This window comes from Accipiter gentilis, chromosome 31 (genome assembly GCF_929443795.1).
Source record: "Accipiter gentilis chromosome 31, bAccGen1.1, whole genome shotgun sequence".
NCBI lineage: Eukaryota > Metazoa > Chordata > Aves > Accipitriformes > Accipitridae > Astur > Astur gentilis.
Window position 1 is genome coordinate 10,580,620 of NC_064910.1, and position 25,539 is coordinate 10,606,158.

The 25,539-nt window shown below is 36.1% G+C and overlaps 1 protein-coding gene across 6 annotated transcripts in view; it reads right to left on the bottom strand.

The window, feature by feature from the left end:
- Positions 1 to 25,539, bottom strand: part of HERC2 (HECT and RLD domain containing E3 ubiquitin protein ligase 2) — a 116,575-nt gene that overhangs the window by 55,577 nt on the left and 35,459 nt on the right. For 5 of the 6 annotated variants that reach the window (XM_049834041.1, XM_049834040.1, XM_049834038.1 and 2 more), the window contains 34 exons: positions 25,256 to 25,429; positions 24,491 to 24,679; positions 23,684 to 23,835; positions 22,681 to 22,838; positions 22,115 to 22,228; positions 20,463 to 20,714; positions 19,343 to 19,536; positions 18,589 to 18,789; positions 17,650 to 17,878; positions 17,451 to 17,575; positions 15,946 to 16,124; positions 14,830 to 15,014; positions 14,295 to 14,450; positions 13,833 to 14,018; positions 12,539 to 12,709; positions 12,329 to 12,432; positions 12,067 to 12,217; positions 11,343 to 11,557; positions 10,305 to 10,437; positions 10,068 to 10,195; positions 9,750 to 9,945; positions 9,019 to 9,155; positions 8,323 to 8,496; positions 8,107 to 8,243; positions 7,867 to 8,018; positions 7,280 to 7,471; positions 6,225 to 6,412; positions 5,524 to 5,716; positions 4,737 to 4,919; positions 3,983 to 4,167; positions 2,043 to 2,190; positions 1,753 to 1,949; positions 1,284 to 1,514; positions 357 to 492 (listed from right to left, as the gene is read on the bottom strand). In XM_049834041.1, coding sequence (XP_049689998.1) covers positions 357 to 492; positions 1,284 to 1,514; positions 1,753 to 1,949; positions 2,043 to 2,190; positions 3,983 to 4,167; positions 4,737 to 4,919; positions 5,524 to 5,716; positions 6,225 to 6,412; positions 7,280 to 7,471; positions 7,867 to 8,018; positions 8,107 to 8,243; positions 8,323 to 8,496; positions 9,019 to 9,155; positions 9,750 to 9,945; positions 10,068 to 10,195; positions 10,305 to 10,437; positions 11,343 to 11,557; positions 12,067 to 12,217; positions 12,329 to 12,432; positions 12,539 to 12,709; positions 13,833 to 14,018; positions 14,295 to 14,450; positions 14,830 to 15,014; positions 15,946 to 16,124; positions 17,451 to 17,575; positions 17,650 to 17,878; positions 18,589 to 18,789; positions 19,343 to 19,536; positions 20,463 to 20,714; positions 22,115 to 22,228; positions 22,681 to 22,838; positions 23,684 to 23,835; positions 24,491 to 24,679; positions 25,256 to 25,429 — 5,845 coding nt within the window. The remainder of the gene's footprint in view (positions 1 to 356; positions 493 to 1,283; positions 1,515 to 1,752; positions 1,950 to 2,042; positions 2,191 to 3,982; positions 4,168 to 4,736; positions 4,920 to 5,523; positions 5,717 to 6,224; positions 6,413 to 7,279; positions 7,472 to 7,866; positions 8,019 to 8,106; positions 8,244 to 8,322; positions 8,497 to 9,018; positions 9,156 to 9,749; positions 9,946 to 10,067; positions 10,196 to 10,304; positions 10,438 to 11,342; positions 11,558 to 12,066; positions 12,218 to 12,328; positions 12,433 to 12,538; positions 12,710 to 13,832; positions 14,019 to 14,294; positions 14,451 to 14,829; positions 15,015 to 15,945; positions 16,125 to 17,450; positions 17,576 to 17,649; positions 17,879 to 18,588; positions 18,790 to 19,342; positions 19,537 to 20,462; positions 20,715 to 22,114; positions 22,229 to 22,680; positions 22,839 to 23,683; positions 23,836 to 24,490; positions 24,680 to 25,255; positions 25,430 to 25,539) is intronic. The other variant, XM_049834042.1, reaches the window with a different exon arrangement.

Sequence of the window (25,539 nt, forward strand, 5' to 3'; positions counted from 1 at the left end):
CACCACCTTCCTACTTTTCACACCCTGGACAATCATACAGACATATAGCACAGTAAGTGCAGTTAAGATGTTATATGCATCCAATATTTTAAACCATTCAATACAAGAAGTCCAGCCCCAAAGCTTTTTTACATTTTCTCACCAAAGTAAAAATGGTATTCCACTTACAGTGCAGAGCAATTCACCTCCTAGCTAAAACTTGTCTCAAAAGTGCCTATTATTCAATGCTGACTAAGGAAAAAGGTAAGGTTCCAGAAGACCCTTTTTCTTATGTGCGTTTGCTGTTACCAGTATTTTTTGCAGAGTATATCCATCTATTTAAAAACAAAACAAAAACCAAAACAAAACAACTGTACCTGAAAGACCCTGATTAGGAGACTTCATTCTTTGTTTTTCTACTTTACTTCCAGCCAGATTTACTAGCTGAGCCCAAATGGATAGCATCGGTTCAGTGAAAGGCAAGTTGTTCACATTAAAAGCCACAACTGGAAGCTAGACAGTGGGGGAAGAACCAGACAAAACAAAACAAAAACAACAACGGCAACAAAAAAAAGAAACAACACAAACAACCAGAAAAAAAAACAAACAAACAAACCAAAAACAACAACAACAACAAAAACAGGTAAGCATTTTACAAAATTTTACAAAATCATTCAAAAGTTTCAATGCTTATTAACTGAAGAAGAGAAAAAGTAGCATTCGTCTTATTGCTCTTGACCAGGAACAACTGGAGAGGATTTCTATTCCCTCCATAGATCCTAAACCTGTATTTGTACCACACAATTGTAGGTCTGCTTGGTGAAAAAGCAAGACAGAGTCAGAGCAAGGAAGAACTGCAGTCCCTGAAGTAGACCAGGCACTTTGACTATGCTTTCACTGAAGCCATATTAACCAACTTGAGATTAAGATTCAAGTGAGAACACCCAAGACCTTTTACATTAGTTAGCAAATCAAATTAAATACAAATAAATAAGTTCCTCTCATGTGAGAGCTATAAATCACATTGTCATGACTTGGGATTTCACCTCAAGCCAAAGGACTTTAGCTCCAATCACCTCAAGCCAAAGGACTTTAGCTCCAATCACCTCCTCAACAAATGAGGACAAGGCTTTAAAGGCCCTATAGAGGTTCAGATGAGTACTGCCTTAGATTTGCATTCAGAGCACTGTATGTGTTCAGTGTCAATGTATCTACCCAATGAAGAACAAATATTTCCTTTGCACCACATCAGAGTCTTTAACCATACCCTTCCCAGTATTAAAGCCTCAATAAAACAAACTTACTGGTTTTAGTTGATTCAGAGGGCACACCCTACACATTCGCATGTCATAGAACTGTACAGTAATTTTCCCTTTTGGGGTGATGCGTGTCACTGTGCCTTCTCCAAATTCATCATGAACTACTTGTCCACCCAGTCTCAAGCGACTGTCTATGCCACCAATCACTGCTAACACTGCCATTAGGCCTCCCACCTCTGGATTCTCAGTGTCAGGAAAGTAGTCATCCAACAGAGCCTAACAAAGAACAATAAACTTAACTGTAGGGAGAAAACATATACTTCTATCTGCTTCAAAATACAAAGTTAATCACACATATTTCAATTTAAAAATTATAACACATAAATACACATATACATATAAAAATAGAAAATGGTTTCAAAATTAAACTTAGTAGTTTATAAACATTTAATATTTATAATTTCAAAATCAATATTTCTATAAAAATGAGCTTATTTTAAAACGTGGAAACTACCCCTTCTGACTGTTTTCCTGCAAAGATGTGGGTGATGGAGGTTAGCTGAGAGTTGATGTACTTGTTTATGAGTCCATTCCACTGGCTGAGCGAATGGAGCGTCCTCAGCAGTGCCACTATCTCTTCTGCTAAAGTACTACTGTGAGTGGCAGTTAGAGATGCTTGGGGCCTGGCCTTTCTCCTTCTCAGAGTAGATTCTGGAAAGACAAAGCAATTGCACAACAGTTCTCAATTTAATGCACTCATTTTCTATACACAAAAATAAGCCACTGAGGGGAAAACTCCTCTACCTCTGAGCAGTGGGATATCTGAAGAACAAGTACTAAGCAGGCTGCCTAAAAATCCAAACAGTTTTTCCACAAGAAATTTCATGTCTCTTGACCTTTCATTTTTATCCCAGGATGGAAGTACTGCTTTCAATAAATGTACAGCAAGGATCTAAAAATAGAACAAAGTTAGTGTTATTCCATTCTATGTCACCAAATATTAAAGAAATACTCAAACATATTAAGTACAGAAGAAAGACTTAAAATAAGTTAGCCTGCCTTTGTAGTTCTTTCTATAACGCTGATTTCTTTTCAGCTGTGGAAATTACAAAGCTACTGATCTTCTGCTCAGTTTGCTAAAGAATATTTTAAAAGAAGTTGTGCCAGTTCAAAGTCAGTAACAATTTTATTGGCATATTATATTAGTGAATCCAACCCCTTCAATACTCAGGACTTGAGACAAGCACACACTGAGAAACAATGTAAATGACTAAAACACACAGGAAAAATAAGAATACAGAATGGGAAGGTTTATTCATATTCCAGACTCAGAATTTGGTACTAAGATGTATTTCAGAATGAAAGTTCCCAAGTATTCTGCAATGAATGTATGATAATTAAGAATGATGAGATACAAAGCTCAATGATACAAGGCGGCAAAAAGCAAATCACAGTGACATCCAAAAGTAGTTACTGTGGAACTAGGGCCTCCGACACAGTACAGAAGGAACAGGCTGGCATCTCTAAATCTAGACACTCAGTGCAGGACTGACGAGGAACATGGGAAGGTGCAGCACTGCAGCAGCAAAGAGCAGATAGGGTTGCACATTCTAAACAGGAGTATTTCAGGTTTTGAGCTTCCTCATCTTCTACCCAGAAGACCAATACAAGTGACCAATAACAATGAAGAGAGATCTCTTCTTGTGAGCCTCTTGTCAATAACACATCTTTCTAAAACTTCACAAGGTCTCTTCTTTTTCGTGTTATTAAGTTATGTGCCAGTGCATGAGGAATGCTCATTTCTCCCGAGTATTCCCTGAATAGCACAGATTACTCTAATGCACTAAGTCCTGGATAATGACAGAAGTCTCATCATATTAATAATACTAGCTGGAAGTTGCTGGAAGATCACACAAAAATGCACAGGCCTTTATGATACAAGGCTTTAGTTAAAAAATGCTGATGCCTTATCAAGGAAAAGATTAAGAAGAGCTTTTGATCCCCTAGCCTTAAAACCTGGAAGAGTTATTCCACAATAAGGTTGCTTTTCAATCTCATGAAAAAGGCACTACAAGATGCTAAGGGGAGAAGAAGAAGAAGGGAGAAAAGAGGAGGAGAAGAAGAAGGGAGAAAGGAGGAGAAGAAGAAGAAGAAGAAGGGAGAAAAGAGGAGGAGAAGGGAGAAAAGAGAAGAAAAAAAGAAGAAAAAAACAACAGAAAAAAAGAAAAAAATAAGAAAAAAAAAAACGGGAAAGGGGACAAGGGAAATACAATACCAAATAAGATGCAAAGATGCAGCTTCTTAAGAGAGACTGTAATTAAAACAGTTCACTGTGGAAGGAGGGACAGTAGATAATACACAACTCGATAACTTTAAAATGAAAATGCACATTTTTCTTATCCATATTTTTGTTATACTTTATTGAACTTCTAGGAAACATTATATGGGATTTTGTGGAATACAGTTTTGAAACACTGTTTTGGCCTCTCACCTGTACAAAACTTTCAGGCTTTCAATAGAACAGGGTAGTGTGCACTGCCCTGAAGGCTCAAAAACTTATATATTTAAAACAATGAATCCTAAATATAAGAAGACATGTTATCTTTTTTCCAATTAATTAAAAACTGATTTAAGGACATTTCCCGTTGTTTTTTAAAACACACTTTTTTTTCTTTTTTGTTAAAGATAACTAAAGTCTACTAAATTCATTGCCTATCAAAGTAATTTGGAAATACACACATTACCTGTCTCTGTAGTGAAGCAGCAGTGAAAGATTCATGCCCCTCAACAATTTTCATTAGCAAAGTTATCCACTGAGATGTACTAAGAGTGCTGCACATCTGAGGCATAAGTGCTATACTTCGAATGAATCCCAACGTGCACCAACTCCTATGCTGTTCTTTATAAACTAATTTATTTGGCAAGGAAGCTAAAAACAAAAAGATATATACATATAACAGTTGATTTTTCCACCAGCTACGTAATTCTCTAACTACTACATGGGTTCTTTTCGGACAAATCTTAACACTGAGCCACTCCACTGTCTTTACATGAACTCTTAACTTCAGTTTAGAGCCTGTAATTAATTTCATTAAATATGCCTTTAAAGCAGTTCTCGTCCTTATACTGTCTCCTCATTTCAAAGTAGTTAACAGCATTACTTCTGAAATTACAAAGCAGCTATGGAAATGAATATGACATACTGAGTCATACTACTGTCCCTGAACAGAAGACGACTGCAAAGAAATGCATTGTCTAAGCCAACCATACACATACCATGCATTTCTCCCGCTTTTACTGCTTGTGTTCTAAGAATGCTCAAGATCACTTAATGTTGCCTTTGCTAACAATTAAGATTTTAAAAGCTCTGAAAATGCATTTTCTAGCCTTTGGCCTTAAAGGATTAAAAACCAGTAACAAAAGATTTACAAAGTTACAAGACAACAAAGCACAGAACAGAAGCACATAGCTGAATCAGACTGTTTCTATATAATATACCTGATTTATCTATCGTTCCACTCTCCACAAGCATACGGAGTAGACCACACAAAGTCCTAGTAGCATCGCTTTGCATGACTTCAGCATGGACACCAGCGGAGAGACACAGTGTCTGCAACAGGTTCACAGTACTTGTCAGCATCATGGAAGTAGGATGGAGATTCCTTTCAACTTGCTCTCCTTCTGAAGGGAGACACAAAAGGCAAAGGAATACATTACTATTGAGTTAATCTATTTCACAAAGAGCTCTGAAAAAAACACTATGTGAGAAATTTGTTGTAAATATTTTCTCTAAGATTATTTGACATGAAGAAGATTCCTCATGTCCAACTGCAAGAGCAAAATACAAACCAGATATTTTTTGAAGATATTTTCAAGTTATTCCCTATCAGTACACAACTTAAAAGAAATGCCAAATGGAGTGCCAAGAATAGGGAAGGAGTGTGACTAGATGTATAATTAGGCCATATAAAAAACCCACACTTTAGAATGAAATTAACATATGTTAAAATGTATACCTCCTGGTATCTCTAACTGAAACTCTTTCAGTTGGGTCATACAATTTTCTTTGGCCCATGAATATGTAACAAATGTGATACCATCCTTTCTATCCTCCTTTCTCACAGTAAAGCCATCTTAAAGATTCTGGACAGAAATGTACACCTATTAATCTTCTTTGATGAAGTATTTTCTCCTGTGAAAGAAGCTTTTTCATATTACAAGATATAAGTTTCGGAATTCAACTAAAACCCTGCCTCCACTTTTATAAAAAAAATTGCTTTTTTACCAGAATCATCCTCAGTGTCTGAATCCTCTGTTGTGGGCTGTGTTGCCGGTGGTGGCTCAGCTAACTTGAGATCGTATTTTCCCTCCTTCCCCATTCTGTAAGAATTTGTACTTCCGGTGTCCCATTGCACTCTAATCCAGCCATCTTCTCCCAATTCTCCAATCACACGTCCCAAACCTGGAGCAGGTCCATCCTGACAGAAGACAGAGGCTCAAGGTACACAATCAACAACTTTAATTTGTATCCAAATTTCATAAAATAATAATGCAATTGCTCTTTTTTGCTGCTAACCTAATGGTTAGGTAGTAAGCGTTCAATTATGTTTCAAAATCCAGCATAAATTTGGAAAGCATTTCGCAATCTTCAAGAAAAATCACCCTAGTAAACTGCAACACTCCTGTTTAGATCCATTTTACTACGTACTACAGAAGTACCATACACACCTAGTTGGAAGTCTACCGTATTGTAGGAAATAAGTGATCTAATTTCCTGTTAAACTGTGAATCAGAACAGCCTCACTAAAAAAGAATTTCCATCTCCAAAAATGAAGTTAAACAAATAATTAACATATTTTATGTTAATTCTCTAAGTCTTTGAAATGTGAAATAACATTTAAAGTTTGAACATAAAATTCACAGACAGTCCACTGAACAGAGGCTTTAGAATTTAACACACCCAAACCTGTATGAAAGAATTTGTACCTGATCACCCCATTTCCAGTCTACCCCTCTCACCACTCTGGTACCAATTTTCATCATGGCTGCCAGCTCTGGTCCAGAAACAGGGAGCTGAACAGGTGTACTTTCCTTTCTTGACTCTTCTAGGACTGTGGCAGAAGCTCCATGAGAAGAAGCAATCATATCTTCTTCAGTGTTGTCAGAACTAGGTCCTAAAGAGGAAAAACAAAAAAAAAAAAATTAAAACCAGCTACGAGTTTTTATATGTACCTTTGTCACCCTTAAACTTTAAGGCACATGAGGTTTGCAATATAAAAGCAATAACAAATAGGAAAGCTGACTTAAGAGGTTATACAGTCAAATGAGCTTTTAGGAAATCATGGTTTTGAATGCACAGGACTTTAAATACTTAATTTTGAACAAAAATAAGTGACAAATAATAGAGACACTACAGTGATAAGTCCAGTGGCAAAATAGTTCTACTAACAGAATTTTTTTGGAAAAACTTCTTATGAGTACTCCAGTTAAATTCGTTACAAGAATAAATATTTGCTATTATCTAAGAAAACCAAGAAAGAAAAAGCAGGAGAACTTGAATCATAGCAAAAACCACCACAGAACTACTTATAACAGGGAAGAAAAAAAAAAAAGAAAAAAAAAGGAAGCTTCCAGCTTAAATATTCAGACTGGGAACAGTTTTAATAGGTAGAACAAATGAAACTGAACGAGTAGGGAATAGGCAGTTTCTAATGTTTTCATTTTAAATTTTCCATTTTTAATTTATTTTTAATGTTTCCACCAGAATTACACTACCACTCCTAAATTCTAACAAAGGATGGCCAAAGCAAAGGCTTCAGAAAAAAATCATGACTGAATAAAGGCTATAGTCAAACCAACTTCCTTCTCAATCATGCTTACAAATGGGGTTTCTGTATCAGGGTAAAGGTAAGTAGCATTAAGTACTAGCTTTAAGCAGCAAAATCATTCTGTAGTTTGGGTACACCAACAGATAAAAAAAAATACAGGAGATTTATAAAACATGTGCTTTCTTCCAAACAAGAAACAAGAAGATCTCATACCTATCAGCCGCAGTGTTGTTTGCGTCAGTGCTAGCATGCCAGAATTAAGGAGGAGACTCAAAGTATTAGCACCGTGCTGCAGCGTCAACATGTTCAGCATGACCAGCAGAAAACGTGCTTGTGGAATAGTTCCAAGACTTGGTCCTGCTGGATTTTCATTAGTAATTGTTTGTAGAGGAACAGGCTGAACACCTAATTCAAAAGTAATGTAAATGAAGTCAGCTGATATTTGGGAGCTACAATAAAATAAGTTATAGATTCGTTTAATTGACAGTTGACAATATTTTTTATTCCCTGCTTGGCTTTAAGAACTTAAAAGCTGAAGTTCCAAGAAACTGTTTGTAATTTAGATTTTAACAGCAAAATGTTAATAATGAATAATCAATCAGCTGTTGCTGGGAAACCAGTAACACTCTCTTAAACACTGAAAGTGAGTTAAGGGGGGGTCAGGGTGGAACGACACATGGACAGACAGGAAGTCAAAGTAATTCCCAGCACAAACCAATTATCGGGAACTTTAAAAAAATGCAACAATACTCATTTAAAACAGTTTTCTCCCCAGCCAACAGCAACAAAATGAGATTCACCTAGCTCTTTAAATTTTGCACTAGCATCCAGCAAGATGTTCCGGACATTCTGAATAGCCCATGCATACAACTTTCCAAAAGTTACTTCTAGCAGCATTCTGTTAAACGGTGGGATCAGATCAACATCCTTCAAGCAGTCGGTAAGAGGTTCCCTTCATAGAAAAACAACAACAATAATAAGTAATTTTTTTCTTACTGAAGAATTGTGAAAGCAAAAGCAAAAGCAACAAAAAGTTTTACCCTATATTGGCTCCTTCTGGAATAAGCCTCTGCCATCCACAGAACATAGCATACTGCACAGATGGAAGCAAAAAATTTTTTGCTGCCAATTTCAGAATAGTATCTATTCCTTCCAGACGAACTTCTGCTCTTTCCAACTGCAAAAGAGAGAAAAGAAAAAATTGTCATACTTATGCAAACTGATAATACATGCGAGCCCTTTTTCATCCAATTTACCTGTTTTAATAAACATTTTCTCATTTTTTCTACATCCACCGGCTCTTCTTTAAGTGCAAATTCAACAATGGTGTTAAGGAGGGCAGACTGTGGATACAAGCCTTGGACATTCTGCTTCAGCCATTTGTATTTGTGGACACCTGTAACCGTACTCAAAAGTGGTTGCCACTTATCCTGCAGAACAGGAAGGTAGCAAATATTAAAACATTTTAAACAATTTAATTTTAAATTACTGAAAATATAAGTTTATTTCATGTAAAACCATGTCCAAATTTAAAATACCGGGGGGGGGGTAGGAAACTTTTTCAAAGCCAGGAAACAGCTTAGTATTATTCATAACTCATTGTCCTGTTTACAATTGCTACATAAAATTTCAAATATATTAATATTCAAAAAAAAGGAAGTAACCCATCACAACATTTAGGTTTTTTTAATGAAGGTTTACCTGAACACTTCTAAGATCATCAATAATCTAAAACTTAGAGAAGGTATCTTTACATATTCTAAATATGCAGTGCACAAGCTTATTTTTAAGAATTATTCCAGGTTTCACTACAACAATGCGCCATACTTAATTATATATCCCAAACAACATTATCAGAATATTAAATGTCAAGTTAAAGAATCACATTTTAAGCTCATATATTTTCCTCGTTATTTTTGTTCACAAGGTTGATTCTAAATCTGATATCCTACCTTGGGTGATTTGATTGGTATGGGCCTTTTATCTATAGGTACAGGACTGTGAGGTACCACACAGGATTCTTCTAAATCACTCTCTTCATTTCCAATTTTGGATTCTTCCACATCAGCAGATTCAGATTTTTTTGGCACTAGAAATAAAAATTAGTCTTTCATGTAATCTGATAACATTACAGTGTCACATTTTTAGGTTTGCCTGATAACCTAAGCATACAGAATGCTTAAGATCTGCCTGTAATAAAATGGAAACGTACTCTTGGTGAACTCTATGGCCAACTATTATCAAATTAGCTCTGGTAATATCTGCAATATGTTTTTATCTTTAAACCAACTTCAAAAGCACTTTTGTATTTGTTCACCACTAATTTATTCCCAGTTAAACAGTTCTTTGACTATACTGCTTTAATAAAACAGAATTTTTAATAAGATGCCACTTCTAGTTAAACTTTACTAAAACCAATTCAGAGGGACTGACACTGATGAATAATTTTTAATATGCTGGAACACAAAGAAGCATGCCTCACCTAAACTTGATGCTCTTGTCTGCCTGTTCTTGCTGTAGGAACTGACATGTATTCTCTGATTTAGAAAACTTCATGAAAATGCAGCAGAAAGCAAACGGCTTTGATGCTTTAGCTAACGAGTCTCAAATAAGCAGCAGCAAATTTTGGAACAAGATTGATTTTCATTGTTTCAAAGAAAATAAATCATCAGTGTTGCCTTACCTCTTTTTTTCCTTTTTTCTCTAATTATTTTCTGAGCTACCCTCCGCCATCGGGGCAAGGAACTCAGAAGTTTAAATTTAGACATTATAGAGAGATCATTGCAAACTGCAGGACGTAGTTCATTGAATAAGAATCTCAAACGCTCAATGACAGGAGCACAAACTTCCTTGTAAGAACGTCCTTGTTCTTGATGGGTCTAGAAAAAGTATTGAAAGATTAGGCTACTGTTTAATATACAATAAAATGAACGATATATAACTTTTTAATAAAACACTACAAATGAAAAATAATCTAAACTTCAGCAGGTAAAAGGCTTACCTTAATCAGTGAGCATTTTGCTTGGTAGACAACACGACACACGTCCACTACAGATTTTGGTAATGTTTTGTGCTTTACCTGGTCAACGCCAAGGGTGCCAGGATGAACAAGAGACAGTGCTACGTGACCTTAATGGGAAAAGACAATCTCTGAGTATGCATTTCCAAAATCATCCATAGCAGAGTTTAAACTGGTCCAAAATGTATTCTGGGACAGCTATACCACAAGCCTACCTACCCAAATCTTCATGCTTCAGAAGACAACATAATAACAAACGTCCTACTTCTTCCACAGGATGCTCAGGAGGGAACGTGATTGGTGTTGTTAAGTGACACTGTTTACAGTATCTCTCTATTTGACACAAGAAATCCTACAAAAACACACAACAGCCTCTATTTAACTTTGTTTTTCAGTAAAACGAAAGGACCCAAAATACAGCAGCCAGTATTTAAATAACACTGAATAACCTCCACAGTCTGAACTAACATTCAAAACCGAGATACAACACACAGTATGTGCTACTTAACACCCAGCAACTACAACCCAATACTACAAAGAATACCCTATATCATTCTTCTTGTATGAGGAGAAACATTTCTCAAGGAACAAAGCTACTACTGCTTTTATCTCTTCTTGAGGTAGCCAGGTCACATAACACCATTTTTAGTTGTCTTCTCCTGACTCATCATTACTGCTATCCTATCCTCCCAAGGACTTATTTGGGGTTTTTTGATAAAGGAGCTGAACTCAAAGGGTTAGAAAATCTGAAGGTATTACACAATACAGTGATCAACGTAAATCTTAGGGGTTTTCATAATACCCGTGACTCCAACTAGGTGAAACCTAAAGTCCCTTTGTGCCTTGGGGTTCAAGGCAAAGGCATACATGCACGAGACACACAAAATACATTTGCACTTTGACAAAGAAAACTCCATCTTAGTTCAACTGGAGGTGAGCAGGATTTGTCAATACTACTAAAACTTGACATGGAAAGTAACACAGTATTAATTTTTTTGGTAAGAATACATTTAAATTTTTTAGTTCTCCCACTCAAAATTCAAAAGAAAAAACTGTTATATTATGATACTAAGTGAAATACACGAATTTTATCCATTAGTAGTACTTAACCACTCCTTTCACAAAAAGTAATTCTGAAATAACTTTTTCGATTATTTTGCTACAATTTTTGGAGAATTTTCACCAACAAAACTGTTTCAGGCCACCACTGTCACCCTTCAGCAACATTTTTTGTGAACAGAACTACAGAGGGCTTACCTTCACAGTGTGATCCTGAATATTATTATCTGCAATAGCTTGGAGAAAAGGTTGTGAATGGTCACTCAAAGTTAATCGATGTGTATAGAGTTTTGATTTATTTGGGGTAGCGTTACCAGGTGAACTGCAATGGTCTTCATCTTTTTCCTCATTGTAACTGTAATGAATCTGACTAGTTTGCAAGCCTCCAGAAAAGATAGATGATTTCAACCATTCTAAGAGAAAGAACACACAAATATATATTCTGATGAAAGAGTATGCTATCAAGACTCAACAATTCCATCAAAGAAAATGCAGAAAAAAAAAGGGTTCTGCAACTAGGAAACAATTAACTAACAGGGCAGCCATCACCTGTTTAGAGATAATAGGGCCTTAGCTATTTTTCTGTGATTAATATTGAGACACCAATGCTTCAGGCACTGTTAATTGAACACAAATTAGTAAGATAACTGTGCTATACAGTCTCCTTTCTCTTTCAATATTCTATCTTGCATATTACAAAATTCTGGATATTTAACTGTTCAAAATTATCTATTCCCCATTTAAATGTTGCTAAATTATTGGATCTTGGTAAGTGTGGTAATTAATGTTAAGAATAAAGAATTTCTTCAGAAGACAGCAAGACTAAAGAGGTGCTAGATTTTTTATTTGGCCTGTGTGTTTTTCTTGCATGCTTTGACAAGTATTTATCACTTCTGTAAGCTCAAAATGAAGTTTTGCTTACTGGCACATTCAACTTCCAGAGGAGATAGTGGTGTGCTCATTGCCAGGTAGGAAGCGTGCAGTCCAAGGAGAAGACCCAAATTCCTTTCTGTGTCTATTAGAGGTGATGACAAAGTACTGAGATCTGGTGTTGTAATCACTTCCTGGTCAGGCTAATTAAAAGAAATAGGAGTTGAAAGCTAGAACTCAGCTCCAACAAGAATTTTGAAAGCAAAGCAGTACTTTACTTTAGAAAGTATGTATCCCATTAATAACATTTTTACCTCCATATACTGGCCAACACAGAAGGCATGCATTGACTCCCGTGTGTCTTCAAATTGCAAAGCAGCCTCCAAAGCAACAACTGGGTCCTCACCTGCAAACTGAGCTAATGAAAGAATAAGGTAGTCAATATAATGTCTAAAAACCTGTTTATGCCATCTAGTGTTGAAACAGAAGTAATTTGTGTCTTTAATTCAGATGCTGATTCTCACCAAGTATGCTACTACCAGTTAAAGACTGGGTTTGGAAGTCCTTTATATCATACACTTTTCCATCAATCACTGTCCAAAATCCTCCATCTTTGTTGTGGTTCTCTAGATCAGCTTTACGTATAAGTGTCACCTCCTCATTATTTCTGCTACTCTGGCCAGTAAAAAATGAACCTACAGGTATAAAACAGAACAGAGAATTTATCAACAGAAAAACAGAATGTAAAGGTTTTTTTGAACATTCTTTTAATAGTTACCTGACCAAATTCTTCACTTCTGTTCAAAGGCTGCTTGTCTTTTGACATGTTCAAAAGTCAAAATGGCTATTAATATGTTCCTGTCTACATATTATGCAATTAAACTGTCTGTATGCTGTATTCTTTTATGCACTAATCTCCAATGTCACACTGTCAAAGACCTAGCATTGCCCAACTATACGACTGTTTTGTTTGGAGGTGGAGCAGAACAACCAGTGTTCTGGCAAATTGCTGCCTTAAGTTGGTTCTCCCTTCAAATTACTTCAGTTTTATTACATGTCTGCCTACAAGGCATTGGCTATATATTTAACTTCAGTCTAAATCCAGATTTTTTTAAGATAAAAGAACAAAGGTTACATACATGTTAGAATTCTTCCAATCTATGTATCAGTAAACTATTTCAAACTAAAGGTAATTTTATCCAGGCAAGAAACATCAGAGTTATGTTCGCACACATGCGCCTTCATCTCAGTTTGCTCTGTTAGATCAGTAACTGAATTTTCATATATTTTTCACTCTCCCTAACACACTACTATCTAGGAGTGTGACCTTTAGCTCTCTTGGGTTATGCCAATGATGTTTCATTCCTCCCTCCACCAGTGAAATGCTCAGTCAGAAACGCACATTTTCTGCTTCTCTTTTCACCCCAGGCATAGCACATATTATATAGTGTCCTGGGAAAAAAAAAATTCTTTATTGCAAAGCTTTCACACTACTCTCCCTTTATGTTACGGACAGAATTTAGTAACAAAATGCATAGACATACTACTCATGTTTTCACTGCAACTCTTCACACTCAGAAAGCAAAATGATGTGAACTACTTCTTTTTAAAGTTGCATTTATATTCTGTTTAATCCTACCTCTATACATAACTTCCTTAAGAATTTATTGACAGAAATTTATTGACCATATGAATTGATTAATAAAAATTTGTATTGTAAAGTAATATTCCCTTCCTGAGAGCGTTCATGAACTGTCACAATTTTTATATAGCTACTTAATGAAAACATGAATAAATAATCCAGACGCTAGGACATACCCATTATTCCTGGCCATGCTAAATCCTCATTGTCATCCCTTTCCTTTCCAGGAGCTAAATGGTTAAATCTGTCTAGGTGTTCTAGCAAGCCAGCCAACAGAGGGATAGCACCAGCTTCCTGCATTAATCCAGCATTTTTACTGAGTAGCAGCACTATAGAAACCACCAACTCTGGAAGAAGAACGCCTAAAACACAGAAAACACAGAAGATACTTAGATTTAATTCAAGATCTACATTTATAGCACTACATAAGTAGACCACCAAGCGATACATTCTGCCTTCTATTACTGCTTTAGTACAAAGCTCTTGCCTTTCTCATCAAATTTGCCCTCCTCCTCTCCCATCAATCAAAAGATGAACTTGACTCTTTTTTAGTCATTTAGTACATTCAAGAACATCTACAATGTAACTTTATAATTTTGTGGAAAGGGAGGAAAGGAGGATAGCAAAGAAAAACCTACCCGTTAAATCCCCATCCACAACACGAGATACTTCTGCAAAATGCCTGTGACTAGTAGAAGCAATGCTGGTTGCCACAGGAAGTATATCACCAATGTGCGTGCACAGAAGAGCAGTGTATTTTTTCAGTAAAGAGCCAACGCCTAAGAGGTCAGGACCTGTATAAAAAGGAGGAAGAGCACAGAAAACCATCACACAGCCATATTTAAAAATCAAGATTTCAGATTTCAGAAGCTGTCAAACTCTTCTGAAATGCAGCCACTCGGTATTAGCCCTGAATTAAGAAACCACATCTTTTTAAAACTTGTTAGAAGTTTATAAGTAGTTTATTATCTAGATCCTGTTGCCTTCCTAAGAGACATTTTCCTTTACAGAAAACAATTTGAAGAAACTACTTTCAAACACTTTTCAGACAGACTAACTAGGCTGATAAATGAGACAAGAAGATAAATAAAAATAAGAAACTGCTATCCTGCAAAAGAGGTATTGCAGAAATGCATGGCGGGGCATGCTGATTTTTTTTTTACCATAACTTACTGTATGTATTAGGGACCTGCCCAACACAATCTCCTGGGTAAAGTTTACTAACAAGTAGACGCTGAAAACGGAGCAACAGGTCCAGAGAAGCGGATCTCTCTTTGCTATAATGTTCATGGTCCATGCAGGAAGAAATGCGACGAGCAACATCTTTTAGTTTGGCTATCGTCTGTGAAGCGATGTTCCTAATCAGTATAAAAGTATTGTAATGTACTTAAAGGGAACTAATAGTGAAGACAGTCCACAGAAACACAGGTTAAGCTTTTGCTAGCATTTCACACAAATATATGAGAAACCTATACAAAGTTTCTTTGTAGGATGTTCCCTTGTTTGCACCATAGTACCCAAAAAGTCAATGGGTTTTGTGGAGGCATTTTGTTTAACAGGATTCGTAAAACATCCATTTTTTATTTTTTGTCATCACTCACTACAAAAAACAAACTATTTTCCCTGAAAGGCTGCAATGAAAGTCACTACACTATGTAGCTCAAAAGTCTCAGTAGTGATTAAATTACATAGTTACCATCACAATTAAGTGAAAAAGCACATTAAATTTCTTAGTAATCTCATAATTAATTCCTGCTACATATTAAATACTGTTATAGCTGACATAAAGAAGCTTTGTTCTCAGCACCCTACTGGTCATGCATTCACAATTCTTTCTCGGTGTCAAGAATTTAAAATTCAAGTTTCTTCCCCACTTACAGCCCCAGCTACAGTCTTGTTGACGCCAAATATTCAGTCCTAAATAAACGGGGCAAAACATTCAGTTCTAAATAATTTTCTGCTGATTCTCATACTTTGTAAGGACAGGCTTTTGAACTTTTGTCCTATATTTGTCACACAGACTTTAAGAGTACAGGAACAAGTATCAAAATCCATAAAAGCAAGGCAGTAAGTCTTTCTAAAATCAGGTAATTAAGAATAGAACTTTGCTCCATAGCAAAACTATAGACTAGCTAGGAGAATGTTCAATATTTTGAATTCTGAGGAGCTAAAATGCTAGCAGGAGACTATTCACTAACCAAAATTAGTCATCATTTAGGTGACTCGTTCATAAAAACATGTAAACAGATCTTCTGCACAAAACTATAGAGACAAATTCAAAGCAATTACCTTAGTAACTGCTGAATTAACTGAACTAATGGTAAACTTTGTTTTCCTGCAGATTCATAGATTCCAGTATTAATAAGGTCTTTGTCCAATGGAGTCCTGCTCCTGTGAAGCGTTGATGCATTTGCTTCTTGCTCATCAATTTCTTTTTCTTTCTGTGCTTCTTTTTTTGCTTCAATATCCTAAAAAAGTAAATCAAGTTAAAGAAAATGCACAAACTGCCACTGTGATTATGAAACACTTTACTAACAAGTATACGTGATAACAAGATCAAGTTACTTTTACTTATGTCACAAGTGAAACAATTCCTACCAGACAAATGTGTATTGTATATTCTACAACCACATGGGCACACTTTTTTTTTAAACAATTATAATACAAAAAGAAGGGGGTGGGGGGAAGGTAAACGAGAGCAGTCAAACTCCAAATTCAATTTCCACCAAACCAAGTTAACAATTGATTTCTGTTCTATGTATGTTTAAACATGCCAGTAGCTCCCGCACCATTCACAACTGAAGGCACGTTTACTCTGTATTTATAAAAGTAACAAATACAGTCCACTGCAGAAGAACGCGGGTTAGGTTTGCTACTGAGCTATAGTCATATAAAACTCTATGGAAATGAATTCACCCAGGTTATAGACAACGTAAATTAACCTGTGCAGTGCTGTATGCTGCCACCTAGATCGCTTCCAGCATATATCTGAAGTTGGCTCCAGCATCTCTGATCTATGCTATAACGTAAACGCACCCTAGGAGACTTGGTTAAGAGTCAAAAGGTCCTGCATGTCTTTAAATACAACAGAAAATGCTAATGCTAGACTATGCATTAAAGCAAAACTTAATGCATGCATTTCCTCTGCATCATAAACCTCCCCATTTACCAACAGTACAGAGAAACCAAGAAGAAAATATACTTGGAAGAATAAAACAAATGAAACGATAAGGGAAAAGCACATTTTTGTTTTCACAGCTGTACATAAACATGGCAATTTAAAGCAGTCTGTGCAGAGGATGTCCCATCTCCAAGAGATTAATGGAGAAGACAGTATATATAGAACGTTTCTTTCACCCTTTGTACAACTAGTAAGCATTTGTTAAACATTCAAACCAGTCTGAAATGGAATCTATGGAAGTTTGGGATACTGAAAAGAATTCATTCATCTTGAATTCATAAGTAATAAGGCTGAAATTTCTGCTGGAGAGATATGGGTGAAATCAAGGAAGTGAAGAACTCAAGAATCCCACAGAAAGGTACAAAGTGCTTTATAAAATTATGCTCCTATGACAGAGCTTTATGAAAAAGTTTGTTACCGTTGTTTAAGTCGCCACTCTAGGCAACGAAAAGAAACACTCTGTTAAAAAGGAGAATATGATTCATGCTTCCATACAAACACTGGCTCAAGTTTCAGGTCAAAAGAGGACAACCATCAATCCACAAACTTCAGAAAACACTTGATACATCTTCATATTCTGTTTATACAGAACTGCAAAGCTGCTGTAACATACCTGAATTTCTGCAGTAATAGCAGCATTTAGAGCAGACTCTAAGCCCCCATCAGCCATCAGGCTGCCCACCAAGAGGTCAATCATAAATCTACGGCCTGGACTTACATTCATTTCATTTCCTGAAACTAAGAATGGAAGAAGCTATTAAAGAACTAGAAATGCAAGCACAAAACAAATAGGTTTAAATCTTAGGACCAACCTGCACTGGGTAAAAGGGCTGAGAGTGCCCTAGCCCGCTCTTCTGCTGTTGGCAGTAACACAGACCATCCACTCTGCAGCACTGCTTGAGCGGCTGATTGCACAGTATTAAGAACACCAGCATTGCTTGCTAATGTTACCACTGTCTGTTTCAGACTATTAAGCAGGATACTGCCCAAACCTAAGCCAAGGCATTCCGGATCCACCTGATGACTAATGGCGGCATGAAGCTGAAAAAAAAAAAAGGAAAGGGAAGGGGGGGGAAAAAAAAAAAAAAACCACAAAACAATCAGGGACAAATTTTAATTAAGAAGAGATGTGAACTTGGGGGGGGGGGGGGGGGGGGAGTCAATCCTGGAGCCATTGAGCAAGTTCACTGACCAAGATACAAACTTCCATCTGTAAATTTGTAAAATTAAAGAGAAATGCTGGCTTGCTCAAACACATAGTGAATTTAAACTAACACTTACAGTTTATGAACTATATGTAACTATATCCCCTAAAACTCCAAACTATAATAACCAAAAGAATAACCTAAACTGTTTCTACCTCACTATAATATGCTAGGAAAAGAAGCACATCTTCAGTGACTGTCAGATACCTTCTAAAGAGGACATTCACTCTTAAAAATGATATTTAAAATTCTTAGAAATGCTCAAAAACTCTAAGTGTATGGATTTATTGAGTGGGCATACAAGGCTTAATCCATTTACATTTTATTTTTGTAATTAATTTTTAATGAGATCCAAAAGATGTTGATAAGAAAAAACCCCAAACACTAGCTGCCAAATTTCAAAGATTAAATAGTGATACTGTACTTATTTCACTTTTTAAATCAATAAAAATGTTATAAAGCATATTAAATCCACTATTTTCATCCCAGCAATTTACTGAAACGTTTAGCTCAACGACTGCTCAATGCGTAAGAAGTTGAAGGTACCTGAAGCCTTAGAAGGTTTAATGTTGCCACAGCCATACACTCCTTTTCCTGAGGAGGGGGCCAGTCAGAGGAGCCATCCATTCCCTCTGTCACTTGTCTTAGTAACAGATCCAGCTGCTCAAATGTCATGGGGCAAACATCCACCACAAATGGCACCCGCAAGCCTATTGACCATTCTGAACACGATGACCAAGCAAAACTCTATAAATGGAAACCATATACAAAGTTCTACAGGTACTTCCAAAACATAAGATGACACTGATTAAGGATAGGAGCGTAAAGCTAACATCTGCCTTCAAACAGTAACAGAAGATGCAGAAATAATATCAGCACATCAGTTGAAGAGAACCCTCCACTTGCATCCTTGCAAACATACATAAAACCCTACCAATCCCAGAAAAGAACTCTCTTATCACATTTTCCAAAGTGCTGTTATGCCAGTCCAGATACCTCACTATCTTTGCTGCAGGACACATTCTGTTTGACAACTCTTCAATTGCTGTACCAGACAAAAACCCCAAACAGGTAAATAGCTACTTCTCAGAATACCCAACAGAGGGAAAGCTAGTCATCCCTTTTTGGCAGAGGAGCTGCACAAGATTGGTTTTTTGCAAGCCTTCATTTATTCAGAATAAGAAATAACAATAAGAAAAGTCATGCAAGCACAGAAAAAGGGACTGGGATTAGTGTACAGAACTAGTCTCAGTGAGAGAAAAAGACAAATTGTAATTAACAATTCAAAAATAAAACTCACCTGAGCAGGCCCACAAGCAATTCCAACAATATGCTTTGTGTCTAACCCTGGGAGAGCTGCGGGCTCTGGTTTGGTGATCCGCAAAGTATCAAAATGTTGACACTGATCATTGCTTCCCCAGCTATGCACTTCACTATCTTCAGTCAGTGCTAAACAATGGGTAGATCCAGCTGCCACATCTATCACTTTTTTTCCTGATAGGGAAGTAAAATATTGAAAATATAACTTAAAGATTGCAATCATTAACAGAATAGTATCAGAGGTAAGGAAAAGTGTACTAATTACAACCATAGTTAACTGTGAACACATTATGGACATCAAGAGTCTCACCTTTGCCTTAGGAGTGGATTGGAAGAGTACAGCAAAAGAAAAACCAAGGAAATATTTAAAGATTCTTAAGAGACAGCTGAAGTACAACAGTTTACAAGTTTAAAAAAATCTTCTGTTTTGTATCCCTTCTATGTAGATACTTTTTCAGGAAAGTTTTAATAAAAGATCTCCCCATCTATGAACAGAGACTGTAAAGTTACATTGTAGTCATGAGTTCAGAAGTTACTTTCAGTTAGATCCTTCATCAGATGAGAGTAACAATTTTAGGAAAGATAGAGCAATAAAAGAGGTTTCTTCCTCACCCCTCCCTACAGAATCTCAGGCTTCTCCCAAACTTAAGAAATAAACTTCACTGTTACAAACTAGTCAAAAGTACTGGCATGAACACAACTTTAACAACATTACCTGTTGCCTGTGATTTTCATTTATTCTATTCACATGCCTTAATTGAAGCATATGTATAATATATATTTATTTGCATGACAATGCAAAAATACATGTTTTAAATATGCATTCTGTGAACCTCATAACAGAAAAGCAAGAAGAATAAAGAGAACACAAGACAAGCAGCATTTAAGGTAGTCATAGTGTCTCTAAGTCTACTAGAATTTTAAAGTTATAAATGCAGAAGTGATGGGAAGTGTGCACTATTACTTTTTTCAATGCAACCAGCATAAAATGTGAGAGTACATGGTACCATCATTCTTAAAGTTGAGATCATTAGTGTCTGGTAAAAAAATTCCAATAACAGCGAAAAAAACTCTGGAATATTTCGAGCTCTGACAATTACCTTTCAAGCCTTCCAGCAGTTTGGGGTATCGAACATGCTCTTCCGTTCCATGCCCAAGTCTTTGATTGTCACCTTTTCCCCAGGTGTAGACCTGGCCATCTTTGGTTAAAGCAATAGAAAACTGACTCCCACAACGTACTTTCACAATGTCCAGATCTTGAAGTTTTTCTATCAACTTGGGAGTCTTGCAACCATCACTGCCTCCTCTTCCCAGTTTTCCATAATCTCCATCACCCCAAGACCACACTTGGCCTTTAAATCAAGAAAAAGAAAATAAAAAATATTGCATTGCTTTTTCATGTAATGAAGTTATCTGTTTTAAAAAGCAAGTTCTTTAAAATCTGAGATTCTATAATAAGCACAATTTTCACATTGTAACTTAAGAATAGCAGTTACAAATTAATTTCTAATTGTTCATGAAAAAAGGAAGAAAAAAATCTGAAAAGTTTTCATGTTGGCAAAACTAAACATAAAAAGTATAACACATAACATGCACTGAGAATTCATCAGCGTACAGAAAGTCCTCTTAAAAACATATGAAGTATAGGATTTACTGCAAGTCAAGCCTGTAGTGTGATCTTCAGTTAAAAACTGCCTTCTTTTACTATAATGCATTATTTGTAAGAACCTGCAAAATTTTTTTCCACATCAAATGGCCAAATTGTCTGCAAAACCTGTTTTCTTAATTTTCAGGTTTTGTCATTCAACCATTTCACAAAATGAAGTTAGAAGTGCCATTGTCTATCGTGTTCTTTTGAAATACACTACTAAATCTAAGCCCTGATGTAGGATCTTAGAAATAGTCGAGTCATTCTGCATCTGCATTAAGTAAAATTATGGTTCAAGAACGGTAAACCCATGCATGTCCAAAAAAGAAAGTCTAGTTTTACATTCTGATGCATTTATGTTCCCTATTTGCATAAGCTAGTCTCTAAGATACTCTGATAAGTAATAGAAGCATGCAAGAAGGGGACCAAGAGGGAAAAAAAAAAATTAAAATATGGGTTTCTATTTCCTGGATGAGCAAAGCTTTCAGCTTTTAAATACTGCACATCAACATAACCAGCTATATTTTAAAAGAACAACTAGCTTCCAAGAACTATCTGCTTTCTAAGGGATGACTTCAGGGATTAACCTCACACAGTGAAATTCAGGTTTTGAATCTGTCTCACCCTAGGCACCTCGCTCAGGGATGCTGGGAAGCAGAATTTCAATGCAGCCCCTCTTTGGCACTTCCCATGGGTTAACACAGACAACTTTCCTACTTAAAATTCTGGCTGTTGTGACAATATGAGTTATTTGCACTTATATAATAATGAACAAAATTTAGACATATATGCACATATATGTAATATTTTGTGTGTATACATTTACATGGGTATTTTAAATACATAGACCATAAATGGAAATATATATTTGCACATTCATAACAAATATATTGCATATCTATGCATGGAAATATATCTGTAAATATTATATGCAAAAATGTATAAATGCACATACATATTTCCCCAAAAGGAATTTCAGTTTCAAATTCTTACAGAACTCAAGCCACTAGAAATAAGCATATCTGCAGTATAAATATCTTCAGAGTGAATGGAAGAAAAGGTAAGCTTATTTATTAAACTGTTAAGTTACATTTTGCTACTAACCATTTTCAGTAACTGCGAGAGTCTGAGCATCTCCACTCCCACAGGACACATCAATAACTTTGAGTCCTTTCAGCCCCGTGACCAGCATTGGGATGGTCTGATCTTCACTGGAACCTTCAAAACAAAGTAGTTCTGTGAGAAGCAAAACCAACAAGGTCTGGTAGGTTCTTCTGTTTGGGTTTTTTTTGTTTGCTTTTGGGTGTTTTGTTGTGTGGGGGTGGCGGGGTGTTCATTTGGTTTTGCTTTCAGATTTGAGCATCATGACTAAGCTCCCATATGGTTTCTTAGATAACTAATATGGACTTAACCCATGAGATAGTCTTTGCTTCACAAGGAAGGGAACAGAGAACAGTGTAGATTTTTCTTCTCCACCCAATCGCTTATTTTCACATAACTCACAGAAATTTAGTAGTTTTGAGACAATCCCTCCCATAATTATTTCAATTCATGTGAAACCACACATGGTTCTCAAATCAGCTTTAGGTAAGTTGGATAAAAGATCATTTGAGACAGGTACTAAACAATTCTTTGACAAACAACTTACTTCAAGGTATCAAGTAACATACCATGACCAAGCCTGCCATAGTTTCCTCGTCCCCATGTATATAGCTCTCCTTCAGCAGTAATGGCTGCACTGTAGGTGCTTCCACATGCGATATGAACAACATGTTTCCCAGCTTGCTTTCCAGATAAAGCAGATATCATCTTAGGTTCCTCCAGAGGGCTATTTAAAGAAAGGTAACATATTTCACAAAAGGTAATGAGTAGATAAAAGGTGTGACTTACTTGTTAGAAAACAATTGCTGCAATTCTACCTGCAAACCTTACTTCGGACTAGTAATATCAAGATATAAATACAGCTAAGCCAAAAATTAAGTTCAGATTGTTCAACAACATACAAACCACTGAAAGAATGTCTGACAACTATGATTTCTATTTCCAATTAAATTAATGCAGTGTTTTTTTAAAAAAGTTTGTTGTAAAAAAATATTCTCTTTTCTTTAATTACTATATCTGAACAATTGGTTTCATGACAAAACAATTAATTTCACAGCACTGCTAACCCTTGTGTAGCAACCTCTTGCTTTATAGGGAATTCAGCACTGGGGGAAGACACTTAAAACCTCTAAAATACATTGAGGTACAACCCCTACAGAATACCCCTGTAGAAGGCTGCTCCTACACAAAAGCAGGACAGTAATGTTATTGTTTACCACAGGGGAAAAAAGGATAATATATGAAACATGACTGCATAGGAAATGACAACCTCACTTTGACATTTGAGTCAATGTTTCTAGAGAAAATGCGTTGTGGATTCATAAAACCATGAAAAAGGCCTAATAACAGTGCAACCACTACTACACCCTCTATCTACAGGTATTTCAGCAAGTAGCATTAATACAGAACTGGGAATATTACAAGCAGAGAAAACATGCAAGGAGAATGCAAATTCTGTTCAATAAGAGACGAATGTCAAATTCTGAATGTGTTTATATACACAATTAAATATTTTTTACTACAAATTCAGAACACTGTCAGATAAGCGTTATAATTCTTTTTATTACATACACTGTATCCCCATGGCCTAGTCTTCCACCATCTCCACAACCCCAAGAGAAAACTTCACCATTTGCTGACAAAGCAAGATAGTGATGCCCATCTGAATGTGCTGCTATCTTCACAATATTTCTGGAAGCTAGACTCTGCACAAGCTGTGGTCCCTGTGAACCAAGCAAAAGCAATATACTTACAAAAACTGCTTATATTTTCCATCACTTGCTTATATACAGAATAACTAGGTATAGTTTTCCTAAGACTTTACCAAAACTGTGCACTCAAATTAATGAGGTGAAGGTATAAAGAAAAAAAGATCCAATCTACTATTCGAGTCTTAAAAAAACAACGCTTTGAAATTATTTTGTTCCCATCCTTGTAAAGTCTTCAGTATATATCAAGATGGTGTTTATCTTAATCTTACAGGCAAATCTTAGTGACAAATGTTTCTGTTACAGTATAGTTTTGTTTGAGAAACTACATAGTTTGGGCAGTGTTACATCACGGAAGTAAATTCCTTTTCATATCTGCCAATTTCTAAAGTTGTTACCAAGGCCAGCATACCAATGAAAGCAATTATCACTGTATTAATAACCTCTAGCCTGATAGAAATTACAGAAAACAGATGCATTTCATCAAATCAATACAAGAGATCAAAACCACTATTTCTGAAAGTTCAGAAACAACAACATAGAAGCTCACAAAAATCAGCATGTCTCCATCTACTCTTCCAAGATACTGTAAATAGTTAAAGGAGCAGACTTAAGCTACGAAGTAATACAGAAGAGAACACATTTTTTAAAACATGTAAAAAACTCTCACCAGAGTATCGCTGTTGTACGCTTGTGTATAAACTCGTCCATTCCTAGATAATATTAGAAAACGTTTCTCTGCACAGGCAACCTGCACAACACCAAGATTGGCGAGTCCTTCACATTGAATTGGACCACTCACATTAGCATAGTATTTCCAACCTATTAAACCCCAAGCAATGACCTCTTGCAGAGATCCCTAGAAAATAAGAAATTCCGTAAGTACTAATTTAGAAATATGTAACTTAATGAAATGCAAAGAGCAGATTATTTTTTAAACCTTTATATGCCAAATGTACTCAATTATGTGTCAGCCATTACTAGCAGTAGTCAGTAAAGCTTACCTATTAGAAGATATGAAAAATAAAGACTTGCATGAATCATACTGAGTTTAGTCTGGTACTGAATAATCTATAAACACCTACAGTAAGTGTTCAGAGATTTTTCAAGTTCAGAACTTTAACATTTACAAAGTCTAGTCTTGAGTATTTACTCTGATAACACAGGGAACAGCTCAAAATATGGCAGAATTAGCCACAGCATTGTGATAACGAAGAATGGTTCACAAACCATAGAATTGTACTCCAAGGTTGACTGAAGGAGCACTGATGTAATAGAAGATACCCAGGTAAGATAAATTTAGGCAACTCAAGGTTACCTTGTCAAAATCAAAAGGAAATTTGAACAATCTTAGGAGGCATTTTCCTTCCAAACTGAAAATCATATACACTTTCAGGAAAAATACCTTACTAAATTTGACATTGCAAACAGTTACCTTATGAGATGTAGGAGAGCTACACTGTGGAGGCATACATGGGGTGGCTAGACGATCTAAATGGGCCATGATCACTACAGCTGTTTGTCTCAGATCAATCGCTAGCTCATTGTCCTGTGGTAAAGTCAGATACCTTAGAAAACTTTCATTTGGACTCAGAGGGTAAGTCAGGAGCTAGAAAAGAAAAAAGAGCAGTCAGAAGAATATTCAAGGTATTTCTATGTCACTACACATACAGATACACAATACATTTTAGACATGCTGAGTATCTGCACAAGTTTAAG